The 15612-nt window shown below is 36.6% G+C and overlaps 1 protein-coding gene across 1 annotated transcript in view; it reads right to left on the reverse strand.

The window, feature by feature from the left end:
* The window catches only part of LOC148941690 (propionyl-CoA carboxylase alpha chain, mitochondrial-like), a 144975-nt gene that overhangs the window by 92276 nt on the left and 37087 nt on the right, over window positions 1-15612 (reverse strand). The window contains exons 4-5 of the mRNA XM_089104589.1: window positions 8817-9005; window positions 890-1146 (exon numbers count right to left, since the gene is read on the reverse strand). Coding sequence (XP_088960715.1) covers window positions 890-1146; window positions 8817-9005 — 446 coding nt within the window. The remainder of the gene's footprint in view (window positions 1-889; window positions 1147-8816; window positions 9006-15612) is intronic.

Below are 15612 nucleotides of genomic sequence, written 5' to 3' on the forward strand. Positions count from 1 at the left end.
ATAGTCACAGGGAATTCTGCATTTGCCTATTTTTCTTTTTTAATGCCTGAAGCCTAAAGGCAAGCGAGCACTGCATAGAGTTTAAAGATATTGGATGCAGCTAGTAACTTTCATTAAAAGGTGATAGATTTATAGATAGTTTGGCAATTTTACCCTGTTTTGCCTCATCGAAGGGGTATGAAGTTGAAACAATTGGGCATTTTTCTGGGGGGAGGGGGATTAATGGGACTTATAATTTTCCGTTGGGGGAAGGTAGCAAAATAGTTTTTCTCTGACCCTCAAAAAAAGTATACTCTATTGTTTTTTCCGTTTTGTGGCTTTTTTTCTTTCCTTTTCCTTTTTTCAGTTTCTCCCTTTTTGTATAACAGGTTCTTTGGTTAGTATATATTTAAAACCGCAATTGCAAGGATTTTCTTTCCTTTTTAAGCGTGTGTTGCTAAAATTACGACCATTAAATAAATGGTTCACACAATTTTTTAACAAATAGTTAGCAAGAATTTTTTAATTCATTTTTCAAAAAATTATTGTCCCAACAGTCAAAGATTAACAGTGGTTAAATAGAGGTCTCGACAGGTCCACCGTTTTCTTCCAGCCATTAAAAAGCGTTTAATATAAATTAAATTTCTTCCAGCAATTTTCTTCCCAAAGAAGACTGCACATTCTTGGCAAATATTTCAAAGTTGGACATTCAATGAAGAAAAATAATTTGAACATCTTAGTCTTGAGCAGGGCAATGTAGAAGACGCTCAAAATGGACTGTTAATCTAGAAACAATCCTAGTTCAAAAACAGCAGTAAATATTGTCATACTGAATAAAAACAGAAATTCTTAGCTTGTAGAACGTCATGTCTTTCTAGCCCTTAAAGTCGAAGAGAAAACAATAAATCACCTGGGAGCTTCCTCAATCACTTTCTGATTTCTCCTTTGAATACTGCATTCTCGCTCATTGAGATAAACAGCGTTGCCATATTTGTCACCAAGAACTTGAATTTCAATGTGACGTGGATTATCTACAAACTTTTCAACAAGCATTCGATCATCCCCAAAGGAGCTAGCGGCTTCTTGCTTGCTTAGCCGAAAGCCTTCACGGGCTTCTTTGTCATTCCATGCTATCCTCATGCCTTTACCTCCTCCTCCCGCGGAAGCCTGTAAAAACCGAATAATCAGACATAAAAAACTCAGACAGTAAAGAAAAATACAAAATAAAAAGGAATTTATACCGGTTTACGAAAAATTAAGCAAGAAAAACGGGTTTTAATTTTTATAAAGCAGTGAATACAATAAAATAAACACTTAATTAAACAAAAATACTCCGAATATTTCGGCCCCACGTCCGGGAGCCTTTCTTTTTCTTGCTTAATTTTTCGTAAATGGAAAAGCAGTGTGGTTTAAGAAAATAATTTATACCGGTGAAATTCGAGAGAGAATTTATAAATAATTTATCTGTTTAGGTTTCAACATCTTGATATTCTCTTTTAAAGTTAACATATTTTTTGTCCACTTGCGAATAGGCTGTACGAAAAATGTGGTTCAATACCGCTCTCTAGGGCTATAATGAAAGAAGGTAGAGATTGCCGAAGATTGTTATTTTCGGCCAACCGTCTAGGGCTAAACGGAAAGCAGGTCGTCCTCGTCTGGGGTGGGAGGACGTCATAGAGAAAGATTTAATGGAAATGAACTTCGTGGGAGGGTGTAAAAAGGGAGGCTTTGAATAGATTGGGATGGAGGGGCGTGCAAAGCTGTGTTGGCCTCGGGCGGCTTGGTGTTACGGTGAGTTGTTAGTAGTAGTAGCAGTAGTAGTAGAAGAGAACACCATGCTTTTTTATACTGGCAAAATATTCCCGTTTTTTTTCTACTTTAGAGAAAAATATTTCTCAGCTTGCTTGCCCTTTTTTTCACTCGCTGAGCCTTTTTTTTTAACTGAAAGGTTTCGAAACGTTGTTCTTAGAGGGCAACTAGCCTCCCCCCCCCTACGCCCATCATTCCCCCAAAAACATCCAATCAAAATTTTGAGATAGCCATTTTGTTCAGTGGAGTTGATATCCAGATAGAAGATATGTTTTTGAGGAGGACATTCCCCCACAAACCTCGGGGCAAGGGTTTTAAGTTATGCCCTGAGGGCATATAAGATCAATGTTGACACAATGTACAGTTTTTTTTCTTTAAAGCAGGGCACTTCATATAGAAGGGGTTGCCGTAGAGACTTCAAAAGGGGCTCATTCGATTGGAAATCGCGAGTTCTAGTGCCCTTTTTAATAGTCGAAAGTGATTGGAGGGCAACTAGCCCCCGCCCCCCTCACGCCAATCATTCCCCCAAACACATCCAATCAAAATTTTGAGATAGCCATTTTGTTCAGCGTAGTTGATTTCTAGATAGAAAATTTATTTTTGAGGAGGACACTCCCCCAAAACCCTCAAGGGTTTTAAGTTATACTCTAAGGCCATAAAAGAACGATGTTGACACAATGTGTTATTTTTATTTTCTTTAGAAAAGGGCACTTCGTATGGAAGAAGTTGCGGTAGAAACTTCGAAAAGGGCTCATTCAATTTGAAATTGGAGTGGCTTGTGCCCTTTTCAATAGTCGAAAGCGATTGGAAGGCGACTAACACCCCTTCCACGCCCACCAGTTCCCGCAATATATCCAATCAAAATTTTGAGATAGCCCTTATGTTCAGCGTAGTTGATTTCCACATAGAAATTATGTTTTTGAGGAGAACACTCCCCCCCAGCCCTCATGGCAAGAGCTGTAAGTTATGCCCTGGGGGAATATAAGGTTTTTATGGAAGGTGTTGTCATAGAAACTCCAAAAGAGGCTCATTCGATTGGAAATTCAAAGGGCTACAGCCTTTTTTAATAATCGAAAGTGATTGGAGGGCAACTACCCCCCCCCCCCACGCCCATCAGTCCCCCAAACACATCCAATCAAAATGTTGAGATAGCCATTTTCTTCAACGTAGTTTTAAATTATGGAAACTAGATCTTTGAGGATGACAACCCACCCACAGCCCTCAGGGCAAGGGTTGTAAGTCATGCCCTGGGGGCATATAAGGTTTTCATTGAAAGTGTTTTCTTAGAAACTACAAAAAGGGCTCATTTGATTGTAAATTGAAAGGGCTATTGTCCTTGTTAATAGTCAAAAGTGATTGTAAGGCAACTAACCCCTTCCACGCCCACCATTTCCCCAAACACATCCAATAGAAATTTTGAGATAGCCAATTTGTCCCACGACGTTCAAAGTTCAGGAAATTATACCTTTGAGCAGGACACTCCCCCCACAGTCTTCGGGGCAAGGGTTATAAGTTATGCCCTGGGGGCATATAAGGTTTTTATTGAAATCTTTGTCGTAGAAACTTGAAAAAGGGCTCATTTGATTTAAAATTCAAAGGGCTAGTGCCCTTTTTAACAGCCGAAAGTGATTAGTAATATTTTTTGTTGTTGTTTAGACCATTATTTTTAGATAGCCATTTTGTTCAACGTGGTTGAAAGTTTTGGAAATTAGGTCTTTAAGGATGACAAACCCTCCCCCCACAGCCCTCAGGGCAAGGGTTTTAAGTTATGCCCTGGGAGCATATAAGGTTTTAATTGAATTCGTTGTTGTAGAAACTTCAAAAGGGCTCATTCAATTGGAAATTGAAAGGGTTAGTGCCTTTTTTAATAGTTGAAAGTGATTGGATAGCTACTAACGTCCCTCTCACGCCCACCATTCTCCCAAACATATTCAATCAAAATTCTGAGATATCCATTTTGTTCAACGTAATTGAAAGTTCTGGAAATTTGGTCTTTTAGGATGATAACCCCCCTCAGAGCCCTCAGTGCAAGGGTTGTAAGTTATACCCTGGGGGCATATAAGGTTTATATAGAAAGATGATGTAAAAATTTCCAAAAGGGCTCATTTGATTGGAAACTGAAATTAACCTTTTTAATAGTCGAAAGTAAGTGGAGAGTAATTAACAAATCAGCATCGATAAATAAATGAAACCCAAAACGAACAGAAATTACAATAAATAACTGAGTCAAACTCAAAACGAGCAGAAATTAACATAAGTTGGGCTCAAAACCCCTATGCCTTCCCAAGGCCAGAACAAAATTTGCACTTTACTGACAAAAATACAAATGAATGTGCATTGTCAGTTTAATATACATATACTGATATTTAGTAATCAAAATGTTAATATTATTTAAATTATTAGTTATAAAAGTAAAAAATTTTTTTTTTTTCCGTACAGTGAAATTTATGTTCTGTCGTTGGGAAGGCATAGTGGTTTTGAGCCCTACTCATGTTAATTTCGGCTTGTTTTGAGTTTGACTCAGTTGTTTATTGTAATTTGTATTCGTTTTGGGTTTCATTTATTTATCGATAATAATTTGTGGTAGTTTCACGCTTCGTAGATTGTTTGATTGTATTTTTGCTCATTTTTTGTTTAATGGAGTTCTTTGCTTTTCTTTGAAAAAACTTATTTTGTGGAAAAAGTTTTTTTAATTAATATGACAAAAGCTCAACAATACTGAACTCAGCTTTCAACCAGGAGTCGAGCTGCTCATCCTTATGAAAAAGAGTCTCAGACAAGCCAGTGCAGAATTTGACTGAACTTAACAAGTGATATGCAGGATTTTGAGGTGTTGCTTTTTAGTGGTGTTATGTATTACAAATAGCTTTAGAAAACCTTTACAAAAGTATCTTCGCATACAGAAGAATCGAAACATGTAAGTAAAGCTACACAAAAGTTTTATCATAGGCGATTTAACCCTTAAGGCATTCAATGCGTCTAAAGCCTTAAACACTGTAATTCGGGCGCAAGGTAGAGAATTCAAAAGAAAAAGACATGCACAGCGACATCTGCATAAAGGTCCAATCTTAATGCGATTTTACTAATAACGAGATTCAATAGTGCTAATTTCAGGAATCAGCTGAAAGCATACCCATTGAAAATACAGATTTAGCTAGCGTCCATAACTGGATCGAGTTGAAATTGAGGTTCAATCCTTTTGAACTACGTTAAGGCCGAGCCAATCATAAATTTTCGCATACTTTTCTGATTGACTTAGTCACCAATCTTATCGCGGTAAAGAAAAACAACTACTACAACTGCTACTACTAACAACTCACTAAAGTGCCAGCCACCCTTTAGCTAACACAGCTACGCACGCTCCTCCTCCGTCGTGATCTATTCAAAGCCTCCCTCTTTACCCCCTCCCAATAGATTGCCGTTTCTCTTAAATATTTCCTTGCGAAATCCGTCCACCCTATTCGGGGATGACCTGTTTTTCGCTTGGCCCTAAAACGTTGGCGGACTAAAATGATCTTTGGCAATCTGTCATCTTTCATCCGCAGAACGTGTCCTAGCCATCTAAACTTTTCTCTTATTATAGCCCCAGAAAGCGGAATTGAACCACATTTTTCGTATAGCTTAGTGTTTGATATACGGCCTGTTCGTCGGGTATTCAAAACAATCCGTAGGCATTTTCTTTTGAAAATAAATGGAAAAGCAAATCCTCCTCAGTCTTTCGGAGCAACCATGCTTCAGAACGATACTTGACCAATTTCATCAGTGTAGCTTCCAATATTCTAATCTTGGTTCGCGGACTTATCTTCTTATTCTTCTTGACCTTTTCCAAATGTGAAAAAAAGCCCTGGGCCTTGACTATTCCACTTTTAACATCTTCACTGCACATACCATCTTTACTAATAATGATATAAAGATATTATAATTATATCTGATATCACACTATCAGAACCTGGGCCTTACTATTTTTTAGTCCTTTTAGCACTGTCACTAATGTTTCCTCACAAAATAAATCTTCCCTCAATTACAAAGTGTCACGAACTTTTTCGTTCTTTTCTATATCTTTTCCTGTTACTCTATCCTGGTTCAGCGAATTCTCAAAATGTTCTACCCATCTCTCTTTAACTCTTTCCTTATCACTAATTGTGTCCCCAACTGGGACAAGTCCAGATTGACTACTCCCTCTCAATGTATCACCATGCCCGTCTGGCTGCATCTTCCAGATCTTCAGCCATTTTATCCATGGCCTCTGTTTCACAACTCCTAAATTTCATATTTTAATACTTTCTCCAATTTCTTTATTTTCCTTTTATTTTCATTATGATCTATCGCTCAAATAATCTCGCCAGCCCCTCCTCCTCTCTATTAAACCTAAAGCATTTTCACTAATGTTCGTAGCTGCATGTCTAACTTTTCTTACCTAAGACACTGTCAGCAACTTCACAAATTATTTTCCTAAAATTATTCCATCCATTTTCGGTATTGTCAAATATTGAACTCTCCAGTCTAGTATTCAACTGTTCCTGGAAAATGTCTTTCAAATTCTGATCCTGCAGCGTACCAATAACATGGGTTTTTTTTAACCCACAAAATGTAGCCACAAAATAACAAAATGTAAAAAGCAGTGTAAAATATTAGAAAAAAAACGCTAACTATGAAAAATATATATACATACTTCAATATACTTATTCAATATTTAGTGTTCAATATTTAATTTCAATACTTTCAAAACAATGAAATTGTGGAAGTGTATTTTTACTGATATCCGAAAGCTTACTACTTTTCGTATATATTTGACGACACTTTTCGTCCGTATAAGTTCAAACACTAGCAATTTAATGATTCCCAAAGAGAACTCCGTCTTCAAACGAAACCAACCCCTTCTTAATATGTTTGGTGCCGTATGTTTTCACTTTATTCTTCCGCTGATTTCGCACCCACTATTGTTTATTTAATATGATCTATCAGTTATAAATTTTATGATATACATAGTTGTGTAAACCTCCACCTACTAATTTCAGAACATCGGAGTTTGTCTGAAATTCAGCAAAAATGCTGGTGCTATGTGTAACGTAAAATTCAAACTCGGCAACCATGCTGTGAAAGAAATTTTTTAATTAAATTCTATTCTAGGACCACTTTAATCAAACAAATAACAAGAAGACGAGAACAACACTAATTAGAAAGACTCCTTTTCAAGAAGAAGAACAAGAAGAAAAAAGAAGTTCTCTATTTTAAAACCTTTTGTGTCAATTACTCTGAAGTAATAGAGGTAAGGATGGAAACTAAGCATAAAACGGAACCTGAGTTCATAAAACACAATAAGAACAATGAGCCTCTGTTACTATTTTTTTCTTTTCATTTTTTTTTAATTTCGTTGTCACATGACGTCCTTTTTACTGTTTGATAACAAAGCAGTATCAGACTTCTAAAGATTGGTTGTCTAATAAATTATTAGCTTTAAAGGAGTGTTTCAGTTGGTTCGTGTTTTAAGATTTTCAGTTTAGCGGTAGAAGTTGGTGCAAGTGGTAATAAACTTAAGTTTTCGTCAGGTAGAGGATTGTATATTACTTCTCCTTTCAGCGTTTATCTGTACCATTTCGGGACTTCTTTCCCTTTTGAGATTTTCTGTTCATCTGTTTTGAACATGTTTCTGCACAGTGTTCTATCTAAAGTGTTTAAAATCATTTTCTCCATTTTTCAGCAGTAGAAATTGCTACAAGTGGTAATAAACTTAAGTTTTTGTTTGGTAGAGGTAGATGGGCTAAGTAATATCAATCACGTATCCTTTCAGCGTTTATTTGTGCCATTTCGGCATTTCTTTTCCCTTTTGATGTTTTCTTTTCACCTCTTTTGAACATATTTCTGCACAGTAAGTTCTATCTAAAGCGTTTAAATTCGTTTTCTCCGTTTCTCAGCAGTAGAAGTTGCTACAAGTGGTAATAAACTTAAGTTAATATCTGGTAGAGAAAGAGGGGATAAGTAATATCAATCACGTATCCTTTCAGCGTTTATTTGTGCCATTTCGGCATTTCTTTTCCCTTTTGATGTTTTCTTTTCACCTCTTTTGAACATATTTCTGCACAGTGAGTTCTATCCAAAACGTTTAAAAAATTTTTGTCCAGCTCTCAGCGGTAGAAAGCAGTAGAGAACGAGATAATTAGAGCACAGAATTGACTTTAGAAAAGTTTTAAATAGATTGGAGCGGATGAGCAGCGTGCGCAGCTTTGCCGGCCTAGACAGCTTGACGCCAGAGCCGTTCTTATGGTTGGTAGTGCCCTAAGAAACATTTATTACGGTGGCCCCCTTCCGACTGAAATATAAGCAAAAAAGACAAATCAAAGTGCAATATTGCATCAATGGGAGCAGCCAATTAACTAATAAAGCCAAATTCACTAGCACTATACTATAAATGCGTTTAAATACATTCTCAATAAGTGATGAACCTCAAAAATTCTGAATATTATTTTTAGTACTTGTATGATATAGCCCCTATCGCTCAAGTTGTTCATTCATTGACGCATTATAGAACTGTTTTTTTTTTGTGTTAGTTTTTTTCAGTTTACCGTGGGTGAGGACAAATATAATTGACAGAATAGATTGAAAATATATAATTTGGGCTATATATTTGCACATGAGGGGGGGGGTAAATATTTGGACAGTGTGAAGTCAGAAAACAGTTTTGTATTTCATAATATGCAAAATAACTGTACCTAACACATTAGCCATGCAGACCCATCCTTTATCCCCACCCCCTAATGCGCAAATATATAGCCCAAATTTGTTTCTAAAGTATTATATTTCTATCATACTTAGATATATTTCATTAGTATTGAGCGTCAGAGAAACATATTAAAAGAATATTAGGTAGGGACTATATCATAAAAGTACCATCTTTTTTCCACTTTATCTTTTTTCCGGTTCTACTCTGTAGCGTCAACCAATATGGTTATCAGAACCATTAGTACGGCTTTTCTTAATGCCTCTCGGGTCTTTCCTAAAACATAATAATAACAAGAAGAAACGATAACCTTTATCATGACTGGGTAGCCAATTTGCCGGGCAATTTCAATACAGTGATCTCCGCCTTCAACAACTCCATCAAACCCGGGTATAATATTAACACCAGCTTCTTTAGCTATGATCTTCGAATGAATTTTGTCACCCATTCCAGTAATGGCATGCGCGTTTGGACCAATAAAGGCGACGTTTTCTTTCTCCTGGAAATAAATGAATCTGTGGATTATCCTTAGTTGTGCATTCTGGCTTCTTCATCAGAAAATAAAGGATAATTACTTCATAAAAAAACGAAACAAGAAAAAACCTTCGGGTTTTTGTAGATGGCTGCGGCTAATTTGTTAATTTGATCTGAAACAATACAGGAGCAGAAAACTGTAGGCGTGACATGTTCTTGTTTTAAAAGGGAGTAGGTTGTCACATTACGATTTTATAGTTCTAAATTATGTCTTTTTTTTTTTATTAAATTAGTTTCTGGAGGAAAAATTTTGGTAAATACCTCCGCTAAGCCGTCCTCAATGCTCAAAAAAAGAATATATATATTTGAATATATATATATATATATATATATATATATATATATATATATATATATATATATATATATATATATATATATATATATATATATATATATATATATATATATATATATATATATATATATATATATATATATATATATATATATATATATATATATATATTATACTGTAATAATAAACAAAAACAACCTTTTGAAGTAGCTTAGACGGAAGCAAAAAAAAAAAAAAAAAAAAAAAAATTAAAGACGGCTAAGCGGGGGTTTTTGCCAAAATATCTAATTCGTTTTGTTTTTTATTCACTGGCTGAAAATTATTCTCATTCGGTTCTATCTTTGCTTAACGGTTTTTTTTTTCGTTCTTTGTTTTCTTTCTTATGTTCTCACTTTTGCTCATCGAAGCGACCAAAAGTGTTTGGCAACATAATTAAAAATGAGCCTCTGACCTTGCATGATTCTGGTTCAAACAAGATGCCACGTGCCTGTTTTTCTCATAGAACTTGGTCTTGGGGTGGAAGGGTAGAGATCATAGGCTCACTTTTGTCAAGGAAGTACTCTAAAACCAAATGTCCTGACCAAAAACTTCCGAAATATAGTTCCTTATTTTGCCCTATCCCATCGAAAATGTTAGTAAAATATGTTATACTCCTTGTCTCAGGTCCATTTATGCCTGAACATTGCGACTTTCTAAGAACTTCCTTTTGGTTCTTTCAAAACTATGAAGTTTTAGGAGCAGTATCACATTTTCATCAGTGTTGACATGTTGAGCCGTAAAAAAATCCTCACTGATTAGCTAAATTTGAAAACTCTTCTCGTGCTTATAATCTAAAATCTAAAAATATAATAAACAAGTACACCATTAAAGGAAAGCTATACCTTCTTCAGTTATTTTACCGTAATGTCTTTAGCTTGATTTTTCATTTTCTTCACCTATGTTTCTTTTTTTTATTCTTTTTTTCTTTCTTTAGTTTCTCTCTTTTTTTTACATTTCTTTCTTTTCTTTTTAACTTTTTTCTTTAAAGTTTCTTTCTTGACATTTCTTTCTTTTTTTTCTACGTTTCTTTCTCTTTTTTCTTTTAGACTAGTTAAAAAAAACTTTTTCCACAAAATAAGTTTTTCAAAGAAAAGTAAAGAACTCCATTAAACAAAAAATGAGCAAAACTAAAATCAAATAATCGACCAAGTGCGAAACTACCACAAATCAGCATTGATAAATAAATGGAACCCAAAAGGAACAAGAATTACAATAATTAGCTAAGTCAAACTCAAAACAAGCAGTAACTAACATGAGTTGGGCCCAAAACCCGTGTGCCTTCCCAAGGCCAGAACAAAATTTGCACTTTACTGAAAAAATATAAATATTTTTACTTTTATTGCTTTAACAAATCAAATAATATTAACAGTTTGATTACTAAATATCAGTATATGTATATTAAACTGACAATGCACATTCATTTGTATTTTTTCAGTAAAGTGCAAATTTTGCTCTGGCCTTGGGAAGGCATAGGGGTTTTGTGCACAATTTATAATAATTTCTGCTCGTTTTGAGTTTGACTGGGTTATTTATTGTAATTTCTGTTCGTGTTGGGTTTCATTTATTTATCGATGCTGATTTGTGGTAGTTTCACGCTTGGTAGATTATTTGATTTTATTGTTGCTCATTTTTTGTTTAATGGTGTTCTTTACTTTTCTTTGAAAACTTTTTTTGTGGAAAATTTTTTTAATTAATTTCTGTTCGTTTTATATTGACATAGTCTTTTCAGGAAAAAAGAAAATAATACTTTAAATCTTTTCGTTTTTTAAGACTTTATAGTTTGGCCTGCTATTTGTATGCCGGAGGAAAATTTTCAGCAATTTTTAACAGCATACATCCTTTTAAAAATGTGGACACAAATAGTACTGTTTAATTTAGTTTCATAACTCCTCTAGTTGACCTGTAATGGAAAACTTGATACCATTCGCAAAGAAATCTGTTTACTTTCTTTGATAGCTTGGATACACTTACGCTATTTCGATTTGGTTAAATTTTAAGAGCAGATGTAGCCTCGAACAATTGAACATAATACCCTCAGTCGTTCTTGGGACACTGCTGAGATGGCTTATTCGGAATTAGCATTATCACAGTGCATTTTAATTTAATCTTAAGTCAAAATTTAGTTTTGAAACATATAAAAATTGGATTTAAGGAAGACTAAAATCTGTTCTATAAATTATATACGACAACTTTCTATGTAAATCTTATATTCACCCAGGGCAAAAATTACAACCCTGGCACTGATGTCCCTTAGGGGGTTTTTATCCTAAAAGACCTAACTTTCAGAGCTTTCGAATACGTTGAAAAAAAATGGATACCTCAAAATTTTGATTAGATGCGTTTGGGAAAATTGTGGGCGTGAGAGGGGCCTTAGTCACTCTCCAATCACTTTCAACTATTAAAAAAGGCACTAGCCCTTTCGATGTTCAATCGAATGCGCTCTATTGATGTTTCTATGACAACGCCTTCAGTAAAAACTTTATATGCCCCCAGGGCATAACTTACAACCCTTGCCCTAAGAGCGGCGAGGGGAGGGGTTGTCGTCCTTATAAGCCTAATTTCTGAAACCTTCACCTACGTTGAATAAAACGACTATCTAAAAATGTTGATTGGATGTGTTTTGGGGAAAGGTGGGCGAGAGAGGGGGGTTAGTTGCCCTCAAATCACTTTTGACTATTAAAAATGGTACTAGTCCTTTGAATTTTAAATCTAATGAGCCCTTTTTCAAGTTTCTACGACAAAGATTTCAATAAAAACCTCATATGCCCCCAGGGCATAACTTATAATCCTTGCCCTCAGGGTTGTGGGTGAGTGTCCTCCTTAAAATACGTTTTCTATCTGGAAATCAACTACCCTGAACAAAATTTCTATCTCAAAATTTTTATTGGATGTGTTTTGGGGAATGATGGGCGTGGGGGAGGGGGCTAGTTGCTCTCCAATCACTTTCGACTATTAAAAAGGTTACTACCGATTTGAATTTCCAATCAAATGAGCCTGTTTTGAAGTTTTTACGACAAAACCTTTTATAAAAACCTCATATGCCTCCAGGGCATAACTTAAAACCCTTGCCCTGAGGGTTGTGGGGGAGTGTCCTCCTCAAAAACATATTTTCTATCTGGAAATCAGCTACGCTGAACGCAATAGCTATCTCAAAATTTTGATTGGATGTGTTTGGGGGAATGATGGGCGTGGGGGGGGGGGGGGGCTAGTTGCCCTCCAATCACTTTCGACTATTAAAAAGGGCACAAGCCCTTTGAATTTAAAAATGAATGTGCCTGTTTTGAAGTTTCTACGACAACACCTTCTATAAAAACCTTACATGCCCCCAGGGCATAACTTAAAACTCTTGCCCTGAGGGTTGTGTGGGAGTGTCCTCCTCAAAAATATATTTTCTATCTGAAAATCAAGTACGCTGAACAATATAGCTATCTCAAAATTTTAATTGGATGTGTTTGGAGGAATGATGGGCGTGGGGGGGGGGGGGCTAGTTGCCCTCCAATCACTTTCGACTATTAGAAAAGGGTGCTAGCCCTTTGAATTTCCAATTGAATGAGCCGTTTTGAAATTTCGACGACAACGCTTTCAATAAAAACTTTATATGCCACCAGGGCATAACTTACAACCCCTGCCCTGAGGGCTGTGGGGGGAGGTGTTGTCATCCTTAAAGACCTAATTTCCAAAACTTTTAACTACGTTGAATAAAATGGCTATCTAAAAATTTTGATTGGATGTATTTTGGGAAAAGGTGGGCGAGAGAGGGGGGTTAGTTGCCCTCAAATCACTTTTGACTATTAAAAATGGTACTAGTCCTTTGAATTTAAATCTAATGAGCCCTTTTTCAAGTTTCTACGACAAGAATTTCAATAAAAATTTTATATGCCCCCAGGGCATAACTTATAATCCTTGCCCTGAGGGTTGTGGGTGAGTGTCCTCCTTAAAATATGTTTTCTATCTGTAAATCAACTACCCTGAACAAAATTCCTATCTCAAAATTTTTATTGGGTGTGTTTGGGGAAAGGTTGGGGGGGGGGGAGGGGGATAGTTGCCCTCCAATCACTTTCGACTATTAAAAAGGGCACTAGCGCTTGGAATTTCCAATCGAATGAGCATGTCTTGAAGTTTCTACGACAACGCCTTCTATAAAAACCTTATATACCCCCAGGGCATAACTTAAAACCCTTGCCCCGAGGGTTGTGGGGGAGTGTCCTCCTCAAAAAGATATTTTCTATGTGGAAATCAACTACGCTGAACAAAATGGCTATATAAAAATTTTGATTGGATGTGTTTGGGGTTATGATGGGCGTGGGGGGCTAGTTGCTCTCCAATCACTTTCGACTATTAAAAAGTGTACTAGCGATTTGAATTTCCAATCGAATGAGCCTGTTTTGAAGTTTCTACGACAACGCCATATATAAAAACCTCATATGCCTCCAGGGCATAACTTAAAACCCTTGCCCTGAGGGTTGTGGGGGAGTGTCCTCCTCAAAAACATATTTTCTATCTGGAAATCAGCTACGCTGAACACAATGGCTATCTACAAATTTTGATTGGATCTGTTTGGAGGAATGATGGGCGTGGAGGGGGGCTAGTTGCCCTCAAATCACTTTCGACTATTAAAAACGGTTCTAGCCCTTTGAATTTCCACTCGAATGTGCCTGTTTTGAAGTTTCTACGACAACGCCCTGTATAATAACCTCACAAGCCCCCAGGGTATAACTTAAAACTCTTGCCCTGAGGATTGTGGTGGAGTGTCCTCCTTGAAAACATATTTTCTATGTGGAAATCAAGTACGCTGAATCAAATGGCTATCTCAAAATTTTAATTGGATGTGTTTGGGGGAATGATGGGCGTGGGGGGGGGGGCTAGTGGCCCTCCAATAACTTTCGACTATTAGAAAAGGGTACTACCCCTTTGAATTTCCAATTGAATGAGCCCTTTTGAAATTTTTACGACAACACTTTCAATAAAAACTTTATATGCCCCCAGGGCATAACTTACAACCCTTGCCCTGAGGGCTGTGGGGGGAGGGGTTGTCATCCTTAAAGACCTAATTTCCAAAACTTTTAACTTCGTTGAATAAGATGGCTATTTAAAAATTTTGATTGGATGTATTTTGGGGAAAGGTGGGCGAGAGAGGGGGGTTAGTTGCCCTCAAATCACTTTTGACTATTAAAAATGGTACTAGTCCTTTGAATTTTAAATCTAATGAGCCCTTTTTCAAGTTTCTACGACAAAGATTTCAATAAAAACCTCATATGCCCCTAGAGCATAACTTATAATCCTTGCCCTGAGGGTTGTGGGTGAGTGTCCTCCTCAAAATATGTTTTCTATCTGGAAATCAACTACCCTGAAAAAAATTTATATCTCAAAATTTTTATTGGGTGTGTTTGGGGGAATGATGGGCGTGGGGGAGGGGGCTAGTTGCCCTCCAATCACTTTCGACTATTAAAAATGGTACTAGCGATTTGAATTTCCAATCGAATGAGCCTGTTTTGAAGTTTCTACGACAACGCCTTCTATAAAAACCTCATATGCCCCCAGGGCATAACTTAAAACCCTTGCCCTGAGGGTTGTGGGGGAGTGTCCTCCTCAAAAACATATTTTATATCTGGAAATCAGCTACGCTGAACGCAATGGATATCTAAAAATTTTGATTGGATGTGTTTGGGGGAATGATGGGCTTGGGGGGGGGGCAGCTGCCCTCTAATCACTTTCGACTATTAAAAAGGGTACAAGCCCTTTGAATTTCCAATCGAATGAGCATCTTTTGAAGTTTCTATGACAACGCCTTGTATAAAATCCTTACATGCCGGGTATAACTTAAAACCCTTGCCCTGAGGGTTGTGAGGGAGTGTCCTCCTCGAAAACATATTTTCTATCAGGAAATCATGTACGTTGAACAAAATGGCTATCTCAAAATTTTGATTGGAGGTGTTGCGGGGAATGATGGGCGGGGGGGGGGCTAGTTGCCCTCCAATCACTTTCGACTATTAAAAAAGAATACTAGCCCTTTGAATTTCCAATCGAATGAGCCTTTCTTGAAGTCTCTACGACAAAGCCTTCTATAAAAATTTTATATCACTCCAGGGCATAACTTAAACCCCTTGCCCCGAGGGTTGTGGGAAAGTTTTCTCCTCAAGAACATATTTTCTATGTGTAAATCAACTACACTGAAGAAAATGGCTATATAAAAATTTTCATTGGACGTATCTTGGGGAATGAGGGGCGTGGGGGA

This window comes from Artemia sp. Qi Xiang Cuo, chromosome 18, assembly GCF_049724085.1.
Source record: "Artemia sp. Qi Xiang Cuo chromosome 18, ASM4972408v1, whole genome shotgun sequence".
NCBI lineage: Eukaryota > Metazoa > Arthropoda > Branchiopoda > Anostraca > Artemiidae > Artemia > Artemia sp. Qi Xiang Cuo.